General features: G+C 39.0%; 1 protein-coding gene across 1 annotated transcript; it reads right to left on the bottom strand.

Annotated features, from left to right (window-relative positions):
• Positions 1–10,536: 10,536 nt before the first annotated feature.
• Positions 10,537–13,808, bottom strand: LOC103030149 (cytochrome P450 1B1). Its single transcript, XM_049463532.1, has one exon. It carries the CDS (start codon positions 13,552–13,554, stop codon positions 11,971–11,973), a length of 1,584 nt encoding a protein of 527 aa, XP_049319489.1. The 5' UTR covers positions 13,555–13,808; the 3' UTR covers positions 10,537–11,970.
• Positions 13,809–14,178: the final 370 nt, after the last annotated feature.

The raw sequence follows: 14,178 nt of genomic DNA, 5'->3' as shown, positions 1-14,178 counted from the left end.
AATTAGTACGTGCCTTTTGCACGTTTCGAGGCGTAATTTTTGCACCCTCAAGATTCAAAAGAAACACTGACACGCCCCAAATACAGCTGCGAGATACGCAATAGATGGTTGCGCTATAGATCACTAAAATAGGACCCCTTATGTTTTAATAAAATATCAATATTTGATGCCTCGTTTTGATAATGTAATGCTTGTACTTATATTTTGTTCACCCTTAGTGCTAGTGATGGGAGGAGTTTATATGAACATGAACAGAGATTGGAGATTGGATTATGGTCTTTCCAAATTGGGATGAACTGAAGGCCTAAAAATACATGGCACAAAGGTGCAATGGCCTTACAGTACATTTTCCCATAATGCTTCTCTTTGACTGCACCAATAAAATGCTACAAGTGTGCTGAGCGGTGTTCTGTTCTCTATCTTACCGCACATAAAGTTCCCTGTAAGCCTGCCACACCACTCCTGCCTTCCTGAGGTACTTTCTAACCTACTGTATCGCCTGCACTCCAAAGGAAATATAAAAAACACAACAAAGAGGAATGTTAGTGTTGGCGGCGTGCGGCCGCTGTGTGATGCAGTGGCTGTGTGCGGCGGTGGGCTACAGCTCGGTGGAGAGGGGCTATTTATTTTTACTGGCAGTGCAGCTTAACGCTACCTTGGAGGTGCTGTGCTGTTCAGGGCTATATATCTTACCCCCTGGCAGTCCGGAGGGAGGAGAGGAGGGGACCGGGGGTGGAAAGGAAAAGGCGAGGATTTAGCAGGGAAAAGGGAGTCTTCACCGCCGGAGAGTCAGCCAAAGTGCAGTCCTGCTTTAATGGCTTCTCGTCGGCTTCTCGCTCCCAGCTCGGAGAACTGCAGCAGACACCCTGTCTCCGGCCCTCACAGCTCTAACTCTGTATGGCGGCTTTAATTTGAAAAGCAAACAGAAGTTCCTAATGTGTGTACATGTCTGTGTCTCCCCCTCATCAACAATCTGTACAATCTGTAGAGTCGGTAGGTGGTCGAAGAGAAGAGAAGGTTGTGGTTCAATGCCATCATTGATCATGTAATTCTGCAATTATGCTACCTTGCATCTGTTTTGTAAAGTTTGATAAATCAATTTTACTTCAAAAGTTAATTAAAAGTAAATATAACTGACATTTTTAAGTATGTCAATGTATTTTTAATATTTAGTTTTTTCAAGTGATAGATCAACTCATGGTCACTCTGGAGGGGCTGCAGAGATCCACAGAACAGAGATTGGACAATGGTCTTTCCAAATTGGGAAGAGCTGAAGATGACTGATCTAGAAATACATGGTGCAAAGCACAACACAGCACACCCATAGAATTGGGCGCCTGACTGTTGATTGTTGTCAGGGTTTTAATCAGTCAGTGGCACACCTGTATTTCCTGCTGCCAAGATACAAGAAAAACAGCAGATATTTGCCTAAAACACAACTCACTTCCAGACCACCACACCAAACCATCAGTGTAGATTTATTCCTATTTTCAAATTTCAACCCTATTTTAACGGCACAGATGAAAATCAAGGTGAAAATAAATAGACTGTTGACAGGATGTAATCTAGCAACGAGCATCACATCGTAAGAATGCAGAACTCAAAACATGCAAAGAAAACAAGTTCATATTTATAAAGTTTTAAGAGTTCAGAAATCAATATTTGGTGGAATAACCCTGGTGGTTTTTAATCACAGTTTTTTTCATGCATCTTGGCATCATGTTCTCCTCCACCAGTCTTACACACTGCTTTTGGATAACTTTATGCTGCTTTACTCCTGGTGCAAAAATTTAATTCAAGCAGTTCAGTTTGGTGGTTTGATGGCTTGTGATCATCCATCTTCCTCTTGATTATATTCCAGAGGTTTTCAATTTGGTCAAATCAAAGAAACTCATTACTACTTCACTACTCTTTTGTCCAGAGCTGTATATATATATACAGTATATCTAATATCTGTAGAGCTTTATAGAACAGAAGGCCATAGAGAATTGCAGTTACTCCTAATTGTCCCTCCTGGCGTTTCCTTTTAGCATGAAATTACCCCTGTGTAGATGGAGGACATTAACTTAATAGCTCTTAATAAAGCATAAAAAAAAGGTCAGCCACCCTCTGAGTACTTACGATCGGAGTGTAGGAGCTGCAGTCAAAGGTCTGTAGTATCAACAGGCTCACTAAACCCTGTTTCCTCATCCTTCTGTTATCTGGAGCGTTCAGTTAAGCACTCTTCATCCCTGCACTGTTATTCTTCATGATCCTCTCCTCCGCTCAGGCTTAACACATCTTCCGCCAAATTTCAGGACTTTCCGGAGCCTCTTTGCTGGGAAGCGGCGCTCTGGGATTGATTTTACATTTTGCTGTTTTGCTGTTGCTGTAAACTAGAGCAATACATTATATATATATGCTGCATAAATACAATATGTACTATATCAGGGGTGTCCAAACTTTTTTTGTTGGGGGCCAGAAGGAGAAATATATTTGAAGTCATGGGCCACAGACTCTGTAATAAAACAAATAATGAAATATACCACTTTAAATAATACTTTTTTCCTGATTATTTCATTTACACACCATTTTACTTGACTTTGACAGTGTTGTGTAAACTAAGACTTTTTAAATTGATGTTTAATTTAATGATCTCTCTTAATATTAAACTCCTTAATTACGGCAACTTTTAGACTCTGTTTTTCTGCGCCAGAAATGCGCACTCTCTCCTCTTTTAGACTCTTTGACCCGTTTTTCTGTGTGTGTGTGTGTGTGTGTGTTTGCCCTGGCTGACCTCTCTCACCTGCTTGTCTCTTTGCATGGTGGCCTGCTGATGCACAATGTGCTGCTGCCACAAAGCTAATGAGAAATGAATTATTCATGAGCACAGCGTGACAAGCAGCTGAACTCACTGCACAGGTACCAATCCCACTGGCATGTGATAAATATTCATGAAGCCTCATTTTCCTGAATTATTCATCAGACCTGTAGCGCTCATCAGAAAAGAGAGAAAAGAGTAGAGAGAGAGAGAGAGACTGAAAAAAATGACAGATTGGAAACAGAATCCTGAACTTTCCCTGAATCGCTGTTTTATCAACAAGTTTTCCCAGACTGAAAACATTATTCATGGTTTGACAGTAATGCCATATATAAAGTAGCCTTTCTTTTTTTCCAGGGAATTGTGAGGATAGCTGGAAGTGGGTAATTAGAAGCAGTTTGACTTGTATAACTCATATTTTGTGTGCATGCTTTGGTTATTGTTTTGTCTGGTTTCAGCGATTGTGTGTGTGTGTGAGTGTGTGTGTGCCCAGATCTACAGGCAAACCTCAGTGCAAATGTATTTTTCTGCAATGTATTTACACAGTTAGAGCATCAGTTGCCATTGAGTATGAGATGTTTGAATTTAACTGAAGTTTTTATCATTGCTAGACACACAGTTTATTAACAAAGAGGCTATAGGCTTGCAGGAGTAGTAAGGGACAGGCAGGGTCATTAATAGTATGGCAGCTAATATATATATATATATATATATATATATAAAAACATACTAGAGCATAGTCAGGCAAAACAGGGTCATACATGATAAATCCAGCAGAGAAAGGGCAAAAGCAAATATACAAAAATACATCAGCAATGTAGGAAAACTATAGAGAGAGGACAAAGCAAAAATTGATAATCATAAACAAAAACAAGTTGGTAACAAACGACAAACAAAGAACACACATTGTAAAAGAGCTAGATAACTGGATTCAGAGCAACAGAGCAAACAGAGGGGTATTTATACAAGACAGACCAGGTGCAAACAATCAGTAACTAGGGGAGGGGGAACGCTGTAGCATCACTTGATCAGCAGTCAAGGAAGGTCAGGGAAGTCCAGTTTGAGTGCATGCTGGGAATTGGAGTCTTTCAGTAGTTCAGAGTCCATAGCACCCATATACTAAAACACTGAGATTTGAGGTTCAGCCAAAAAATAAAACCAAATTTATATAAAAACATAATAATTTACAAATCAAAATATCTGGCAACCCATGTGAGCTTTGCATCTGGGGAGGATTGGGTAGGGCAGAAAACTTTATCCAGTCCAATTCACACACACTCTCAATTACTGATTATTGCTTTAAGTATTGTTATGTCTCATTTTAAAAACATCCCAAATACCAAAGACACTGACTTCCTCAAGGACACAAAAAAACTCTAATATGAGTGACTTTTCACATAAACAAGGTCATTTTCATGCAAACACATGTAGCAATCAAGCCACTAGCAAATAAAAAGAAAATTGTTTTGGTGGTTTGCACTTGATTTCAATTTATTTACGCTCATTTCTGAAAAATGCACAGTATTGTTCTCCTGCAGAGTCGACATAAACAAGCCGAATGAGAAAATTCCTGCAGAAAGTGCTGTAGCTGAGGTTGTATTGACAGTTGGAATAATATAATTAGTACTGTGCAGTGTTTACAGCCATGAATAAAAACACTACAGGGGTTTCAGAGAGTGGGAAAATATATTTTTTGGTTGACCAGAGCAACTACTTAGAAATACTTCTAGAAATAAAATAATATGAGTTTGGGTTTAAGTTGTGCTGTCATGATGGGTTTTGTGCAGAATTGCATTCTTGGTATATAATTACATTATTAGTCGGTGAAGAATCAAGATGGACTTGATTGTTGTTATTAAGGAAAAGTGGGTTTATTTTAATTGAAGTATTGAAAATTTTCACTAGAATTTACATTAGTACACTAACTTGCATCTGCGCTGTTAAAATAGCATCAGCAATTAGGAATAAATCTGCACTGATGATCATGTTTGGCGTGGTGGTCTGGAAGTGAGGTGTGTTCAGGTCAATTTCTGGTGTGTTTCTTTCTTGGCGGTGGGAAACACAGGTGTGCCACTGGCTGATTAAAACCCTGACAACAGTCGCCAGTCAGCCACACTATCCTATCGTGTAAACCCCCACTTGTTACTTATTGAAAATATAGCTACTCGGATTGTTTTTGTTCCTCGTCCATGGTTGTACGATGTCTAATGTCAGTCAGGTTTTATGTTACTCTAGTTCTCATGTACTTCTTCAATATTTCTTTGGTTCTGTAGTTTTTGTCTCTCTTTTTTTAAATAAATATCTCAAATGCATCTGCTCTCCTCGTCTACTTCCGGCTTCCGCCTGACATAAACCGTCCCTGGTTTCTAAACAGGAATCCTTTTGTGCGCTATTGGCAAGCTGTCTGTTCTGATTGGCTGCAGATGAGATTTTCAGATGGAAGCTGCAACTGAACAAATTCAACAAACAGTTTCCAAATGTTGAGTGATAATGAGGTGTGTAATTACTAATCGCTTAATTTACAGATTCAATTGTGCACCCGAACCTGGCGATAGCCCAGAGCAGATGTTCTGAGAGAGGGAATGTGTGGAAGCGTGGTTGTTAGCGCGCTAACGTTGCTGATAGCTTCGCTGTGAGATGATTCAATTGTGGATAGACTTTCCGGACAGAAGCATGCATGCTATTCTCTTTTTGTTGGCATGTGGTTTCAGTTGTCTCCTTGTCAGGACTGAATATGCAAGTCTATTTGTTTGCTATTGTTTATCTCTCAGCCTGGAGACCATTCTCTTTTTCTTCTTCTTCTTCTTTTTCTTCTTCTTCTGTTTCTTTTTTCTTCTCACGTGTCTTTCTGTTAGCCAGAGCTTCTGAAGTCCACAGTGTGCACAGTGATCATCAGCGTATAACTGCGGCTGGTACTAGATTGTGAGTAATAATGCTAAAATGAATCCCAGACCCTTGCAGCCGCATTCAGACACCGAGCGCCACATTAGCAGTTCGGGTTTGAAGAGCGAGACGGGGGTGGGAGGAGTCTCACTCTGGCGAATAGGCTCTGTCAGAAACAAATGCTTCTAAAGGCCAGAAATTCATCACTCCTCCATTGTTTTAGAGGCTCTTTCTTGTCAGACACACTCACCGTTTGTTGTTTGTATAACTAAACGAGATAGATTACGAGGTCCTCCTGTGATTTACTACCAATATGGTGCTTTAAAGCAGCTGGAGGAGGATCGACACTGGAGGTAGAGCAGGGAAAATGGATAGTGCAACAGTTTTAGTTCTTTTTTTGAGTGAAAACGTGTTATTTCTACAGCTGTGGCTGATTTGGTAAATCTACTAAAGCATGAGTAGACTGATAAATCACTGAGCTGCTGATCCGGTATTTGTCTAAGTGTTACTGGACTCTACTAAAGCATGAGTAGACTGATAAATCACTGTAGGAATGATCAGATATTTAGTATCTCAATGTTACTGATCTCTACTAAAGCATGAGTAGACTGATAAATCACTGTGTTAAAAGTTACTTGTTTTAGACTAAGTAAGTAGTAAATAAGTAAGTATATTAAGAGAAGAGAGTTTATTCTATAAACTACAGACAATATTTTTCCCAAATTCCATATAAAAATATTGTAATTTAAAGCATTTATTTGCAGAAAATGGGAAACCTCAAATAATGCAAAGAAAACAAGTTCATATTCATAAAGTTTTAAGCGTTCAGAAATCAATATTTGGTGAAATAATCCTGGTTTTTAATCACAGTTTTTTTCATGCATCTTGGCATCATGTTCTCCTCCTCCACCAGTCTTACACACTGCTTTTGGATAACTTTATGCTGCTTTACTCCTGGTGTAAAAATTCAAGCAGTTCAGTTTGGTGGTTTGATGGTTTGTGATCATCCATCTTCCTCTTGATTATATTCCAGAGGTTTTTAATTTGGTAAAATCAAAGAAACTTATCATTTTGCTATCAAGTGCCCTCTTATTTTTTTTTATTTCTTCCAGAGCTGTATATACAAATGCAAAAAAAGTTGGGAAAATTATGTATTGTTTTAAAAATCTATCCATAAACAATATCTGTGCATAGTAAAGAGAGATGGTGACCCCCTGTATCATCTCCTGCCCCCCCCCACCCCCGATGCTGCAGTGTTAGTATAGGAGGAGGAATAGGGGGGTAACAGCATGCGGCCTGTTCTGAGTTTGCTGGTATGAAAACAAGACTCCCTCAGAGTCTCACCTCACTGCTCCTTTCTAAAAGTGTGTGTGTGTGTTTTCTGGGGTGGGACGTTAAGGTGGGGGGGGTGGTGTGTGGAAATATTAACTTAGTAAGAACATTTAGAATTCATGTACCTGAATACTGATCAGTATTTTTACAGGCTGTTTATTTTGGCAGGATTGTAGGACCCACATACGATGAACTGTATCCTTTTAGTAGGACTTAGAATAAGAATTTCACACAATTTGATAAATATTAGATTACGATTTATGGTAATTAACTGTGCTTGGTAAATATATTGACTTTCCCAGCTTTGGATAAATATTGGCCATTCAATATTTGTCTTTTGGGTTGTACATCACTATTGTAAGCATAGTGATTTATCAGTCTACTCATGCTTTAGTAGAGTTCATTAACACTGTAGTAAATAACTGATTAGCATAATGATGTATCAGTCCACTCATGCTTTAGTAGAGTTCATTAATACTAAGATAATTAGCCAACCATCACAGTGATTTATCAGTCTACTCATACTTTAGTAGAGTTCAGTAACATTGAGATTAATAAATAACTAATATTACAGTGATTTATCAGTCTACTTATGCTTTAGTAGAGTTCATTAACACTGAGATAAATAACTGATCAGCACAGTGACTTATCAGTCTACTCATGCTTTAGTTGAGTTCAGTAACACTGAGATACTAAACTTGTGATAATCCATACAGTGATTTATCAGTATACTCATGCTTTAGTAGAGCTGAGTAAAAAAATTAAAAAGTCACTTAGTTGTATTTAATTTGTATTAAAACAATGGCAAAAATAAAAGACAATAGAACAAAACAGATTTTTTGTTGTTTATTCTGCATATTCTTAGATAATGCAGCGAATGTTGCAGTATGCACTTAAAACAGCTGTTCAATTGAATTCAAATAAAAATAAATCAATATATATAACAAAGCAACAGAAACAAAAAAAGATACACATGCATGCAAGTCTTTAAATACAACAAAAAACTAAATATCAGCTTCATGTTTTTTACTCACACTCTTAAAGTATTTAAAATGTTAATTCTATTCTTAGATACAATAGAGAGAACAAAAATAAAGGATAATAGTGCAATCAAGTGGAATGTCTAAATATACTTAACTTAACTATATGTACTTTAGCCTTATTGTGTGCTAGGGTTTATGGTTTCCACTGCAAAGTTTGGCTTTGAAAGTATTTATTTTCAGAACTGTCTGTTGTACTGTGGGAAATATATTGGATTCAAATGATATGAATCACTTTCTAGGTTTTCTAGGTTTTTATGGTGTTGAACGTCATTTATGTAAAAAGAACCACAAAGTGCCTCTCTGCTCTGAGCTTTCATTAACTTCTTTCCAAAGTCTCTTTAAAGCCTAAGTGGGGTTAAAACTGGAATGAGATTAAAGACGTTTATGACTTTAAGTCACATTAAGTAATTCTCTCCTGGGTTTTACAGCAATTTCGTAGTCGCGTGGCTTTAGTGTTAACCCATACGAGCAGTCCAAACTCAAATCCTCAACTCTCTCAAAGGTCAGCTGATGCAGCAGGATTACAGCGATCAGGAACACTTCCACTTTTGCAATTTATTAATCACCAATGCATCTTCTCTTACTGAAAGAAAAGATCATTACGCTGTTGCTTAGGTCTTTGTCAGAGACATAATTTGTTTGATCCAGGAACCTTTCTGTATAAAATCGCACCTTGTGTTCTCAGCTTGATTACTCAGGAATCCCTTCATACATCAACATAATCCATATATAGTTAGAAAGGGCTGAACTTACTCTTTCTGAAAATAGTGATCACATCCCAGTGCGGTAAACCTAAATCTACAAGAAACCCATTGAAAGAAACACCTAAAACCAACACCTAACATATTTCATATGTTTTCTTCTTCTTCATTTTATCAGAGACTATATAAGAGTTGCGACGGCATTATTAGCTCTTATTAAGAGGCACCATTCAGAGCATGCACTTATTTTTGCTTTTATATGGATGCTGTTATTAATTTGTTTTAATAGAAGTTTCATTATAAGCTAAAACAAATAATTTTGTATGTATTTGTAAGCATTTTTATGATTTTCGTATATTGTCAGATAAAATTGCATATGTAATATAATAGTGATGTGTGCTCTTTAATTTGCATTTTTTTAAACCACTATATCACTGAAGATGACAGCCTGTGCAAATGATGAGGACAGAAATGATATGAGCCAATAACTAACTAATAACTAATGTGTCCCATAATAAATAAACAAACAGCATATATTTGCTGTGAGATGATGGAGAGGCATATCGCCAAATGTTATATAAGCTTCATGAGATAATATGTTTTTTTTTTTAAATACTGTGGCTCTACCCAAATAGCTAAGTGGTATAAAATATACATAATTGCTGCCAGCAGTAATAAAGCTGAGCAAAGACACAACTGACTGAATGGAACAGTTGCCATTAACTGAAATGATTCAATAAGGTTGTCCTTTAATGATTTCTTTGTGTTTATATGTAAAGAGGGCTGTAATTGTCTTGGATTAAAGTCAATCAATCAATGGATACATAATTTTTAAATCACAGAGGTGTTTAAAACAAAGCATCTAGCCATGCAGACTGCTAATACAATATCATAGAAAATATAATATCATAGAAAAGTTACTTTATTTTAGTTCAAAATGTGAAACTCATATATTATATAGATGTATTAAACACAGAGTGATCTATTTTAAGCGTTTATTTTTTTTTATTGTTGATTATTATTATGGCCTACAGCCAATAAAAACCCAAGAATCAGTGTCTCAGAAAAAGACCAGTTGGTACTTTTGGCAGTATTGTGGGCAGTGTGCCAAGTCCTGCTGGAAAATGAAATCTGCATCACTATAAAAGTTGTCAGTAGCAGAGAGAAGCAGGAAGTGCTTCAAGATTTTGTGGGAAAACAAAACTGCACTGACTTTAGACTTGATAATAAAACACAGTGGATCAACACCAGCAGATGACAGACATGACTCTCCAAACCATCACTGATCATCAGTGAATTGAACATTTCATTTCATACATTTCATTAAAGGAAAATCAAGGGAGCAGAGTCTGGAGGAAGAGTGGAAAGTCACACCACCTATGCTGACAACTTTTATGGAGATGCAGATTTCATTTTCCAGCAGGACTTGGCACACTGCCCACACTGCCAAAAGTACCAATTGGTCTTATATAATATTCTAATTTTCTGAGACACTGATTTTTGGGTTTTCATTGGCTGTAAGCTTCAAAATCATCAACAATAAAAGAAATAAACACTTAAAATAGATCACTCTGTGTTTCACATTTTGAAATTAATTACTGAAATAAAGTCACTTTTCAATGATATTCTAATTTTTTTGAGACTAGCACTAGTAGTGTATGTTTTCAGTCCTGCTGCTTTGCGAAAGCTTTGAGAAAAAAAATATATATACATATATTATAAAGAATGATGAACATGTCAAGGAAGCAGTTTCTGAACAGAAGAGAAGAGTCACACATTTTTAAATGTATTAAATGTCACTTTTATTCCATTCACATCAAGAGTAGCTTATTTTTTAAAGAGTTAACAAACAAAACAAACAATGCAGAATTGACAGAACTGCTTTGCTTGGACATTCAAAAAATGGGTTTATTCCTTGGCTTTGAAACAGCTTTATAAATTCCTGAATGCATGCACTTTAAAAACACATGTGTGGCATGGCTTATAGAGCACTTGAACAAGCACTTGAAATAAAAACATTCAGTGCAAACAGTCAGTTTAAGTCATAAAATGTAGAACATGATATAAAGGTTTCTTAGGAACCTGTTTAACCTGGTTGCAAAAACAGGTGAAATATAAACACAGGATCTGGAGGTGAGATAAGATGTTGGGTAAAACTCTATGGGTGGTTTTTCCTAGAAGGTTTTTCCTAAATAGATTACGTCTAGTCTAGGACTACACAGCATTTTGCACAGAGTTTTTTTTTCCATTGAAATTAAACTATAGTCTACAGTTAGGCTTAATCTCTGTTCTGAAGAGATATGTAGTCTAAGACTAGGCTTTATCCATGTCAGGGAAACCAACCCTCAATCCTGAGCTACTAAACCTGCCTACCTCACTTTCAGCTTTAAATTATCACAGTCAATAAGTCATTTTAACACTAAAACTACTTCTTCAAAGTCTTCATCATTTATTTCATCATGGTACAGTAGGTGGTGTTAGCTATAAAAACAGATGCTTAATACTTCAAAGATACCTGAAATATAGAGTTAAAATAAGAGTACTATAAACCACAAGATGCAAAAATGGATGAATGCACTAATATACTGTAGCTTCATTAATTTGTTCATTTGTTCATTCATTCATTCATTCATTCATTCATTTAACAAGACAGCTAAAAGGAAAACTTTTAGGGAAGCTAAGTATTTCCTTTACTACTACTGTACTATTGTAGTTCATACATACATCATTATTTTATTTATATTTTTAAATGTAAAAAAGTTGTCCAATTTCTTTTTTTAAACTAAGAAAGAAAAGGGAGAAATTGTTGATATATGGAAGGACTATTTGTTGGAAGGACTCTTAATTAACTCACATAAGTTCACAACTGGCTTCTTTTTACTTGGAAAACTGGATCAAGAATACGAAGGTTTACTGTATAAACCTTAAATCTTCTACTAGTCAGAAAACGCATTTTGCATATATGCATTAAACGTGACAAAAGTTTTCGTTTTTTTTGCCCACTGTTTACAAAAGTAACACAAAAAAGTGTGATTAATCAATATATATATATATTAAATATGTAGCTCAATATACAAGGGCATTCAGTGCATTACTAGTTAATACTCACTGTTACATGGCTTACATTTCAGTCTTTGTTCACCTCGAGTGAGAGGTGAACAACATTGAATTGGATGCCATCAATGCATGGCAAGTTCACGTCTTCACGATTTCATGCTGGTGACACGAGACCGAGGAGCTTTCCTCTGAGCTTGGCTGTGATGGTGTAGCCGATGGGCTTCAGCGCTAAGCCGTACGAGCAGTCCATGCTGAGGGTCTGAGAGGGGTTGCTCTCGAAGGAGCACTGATGAAGCAGGATGGCCGAGAACAGGAAGACCTCGGTTTTGGCGATCTGGTTGCCGATGCATCTCCTTCTACCTGTGGAGAAGATCATGACGTTGTTGGTCATGTCCTTGTCAAGGTTTCCCTTCTCATCCAGGAATCGCGACGGGTTGAAGACGTGCGGGTCTTGCCACTTCTCCAGGTCGTGGTTGACGGACCACTGATTGATGAAGACCACGGTGTCTTTGGGGATGCGAAAGCCCTCGATTGTTACGTCGGAGGTGGTGGCGTGGGGGATCGTCACAGGCACAAAGCTGGTGTAGCGCATGGTTTCATAGATGAAGGCTTCCAAGCAAGCCAAATTGACCTTGTCCTCCATTGATGGCAGTCTGTCACGACCCACGACTTTATCAATCTGCTCGTGGAGCTCGGCCTGTATGGCTGGATACTTCACTAACAGCAGAATTATCCACTGCATCATCGTGGAGACTGTGTCCTGCCCTGCACCAATCAGATCAGTCACCGTCCCCTCCACATAGTCCTTAGTCAGCACGTTGTTCTTGCCATGCTCTATCACGCTGATGATGGCGTCGCTCATGTCTCGAGTTACGTCAGGGTTGTAGGTGTTCCTGTGCTGCACCACCTTGTCTGTTACATAAGCATGGAATTCATGGTTGAGGTTCTTAAAGTTCTGGTAGACACTGCGCACCGGATTAGGGAACGACTGAAGCCAAGGCATGACGTCCACCAAGCTCCCAGCACCTACGGTCTCTCCAAACTTGTTCACTCTACGCAGAAGAGTCCGGAACTCTGGGTCGTCATGTCCGTAACGCTTCCCAAAGCAGAGAGCGCACATGACGTTAGCAGCAGCGACCGTGAACTCACACGAAGGGTTGAAGTAATGCCCATCCGCACTGAGTCTGAGAAAGTTCTTCACCATGTCCATGGCCTCTGCCACCACATGCTGCTCGAATCCCTTTTTGGTGTCGCTGTTTGCTGACGAAAAAGCTCTTAAGGTAGACTGGGCCACTCTTCTGTGCACCTTCCACTGTTCGCTGTAGTTGCTGAAAGTCATACTTCTACCTCCGGAGACGAGCTGAAAAGAGAGGAAGTTCGGTCTGCCGGCAAACTCCTTGCTGTGTTGAATCAGAGCTTGACGTATCGCCACATCGCCGTTTAGAACCACGATGTCGTTGCTGCCCAGGCGGATCTGGTAGACGTTGCCGTATTTCTTCGCAAGCTTGGAGAAGGTGATGTGGGGCATTTGGCCCAGCTGCATGGCATTGCCCACCAGCGGCCAGGCAAAGGGTCCTGGCAGACGCTTCTTGTGAGCGAGGTTACGGATCCAGAGGCAGGCTTCCAGGCAGAAGAGGAAGATGAAGGAGAACATTAGAGCCGGTTGAACCTGCCCACTCCATTCTGTGATGATGCTGCTTGCCTTCAAGCCAAACTCGGGGGTTTCGGGTAGTGCCATCTTTTGGTCCTTAATAGCAGCTCACAAGATGAAGCTACTTGAGTCTTGGGACACTTGGAATAAAATATTTTCCTTATTTAGGTCCTATTTAGGTCTTGTCTTGGTTCTGTTTTGGTCCTGTTTGCTTGTTCACAGACCAGCATAACTAAAACCCAACCAAACCCAACAGACTTGCAGATCTTATTCTAGGATGTTGCTCTCTCAGTTAGTTCTCTGCTCAGCTGTTCCACAAGTCTCTGAAAGGGGGCTCGACCATGGTCTTTTATATATGTTTGGTGCTCAGGGGCTGGCTTCATCCTGCTCCTCTACTTCACTCCTCCCATAGAGCGGTAGCCCCGGAGAGCCACTTGCTTACATTATCTGCGTGCAGAGAAAGCCAGGAGGAGAGAGCGCGCGCTGCACCGGAGCGCGCGGGAGACAGGAGGAGGGGGCAAAACCGAGCGGCTCGCGCTGTTTATTCTCCGAGGACACCGAGAAGAAGAGGACGACTTCACTTTCTCACCGGAGGGTTGATGTTTAATCGAGCGCGATTTTATTTATTCTCCGTTTTTCTCGGGACGTTTCCACGCGTTTGCTCAAAAACTACGTGGAGTGGACAGTGAGTGAACTTCCCACCCGCACAAA

Source organism: Astyanax mexicanus, chromosome 14 (genome assembly GCF_023375975.1).
Source record: "Astyanax mexicanus isolate ESR-SI-001 chromosome 14, AstMex3_surface, whole genome shotgun sequence".
Lineage (NCBI taxonomy): Eukaryota > Metazoa > Chordata > Actinopteri > Characiformes > Acestrorhamphidae > Astyanax > Astyanax mexicanus.
The sequence above is the reverse complement of the archived record's forward strand: the minus strand, read 5'-3'. Positions and strand labels throughout refer to the sequence as shown.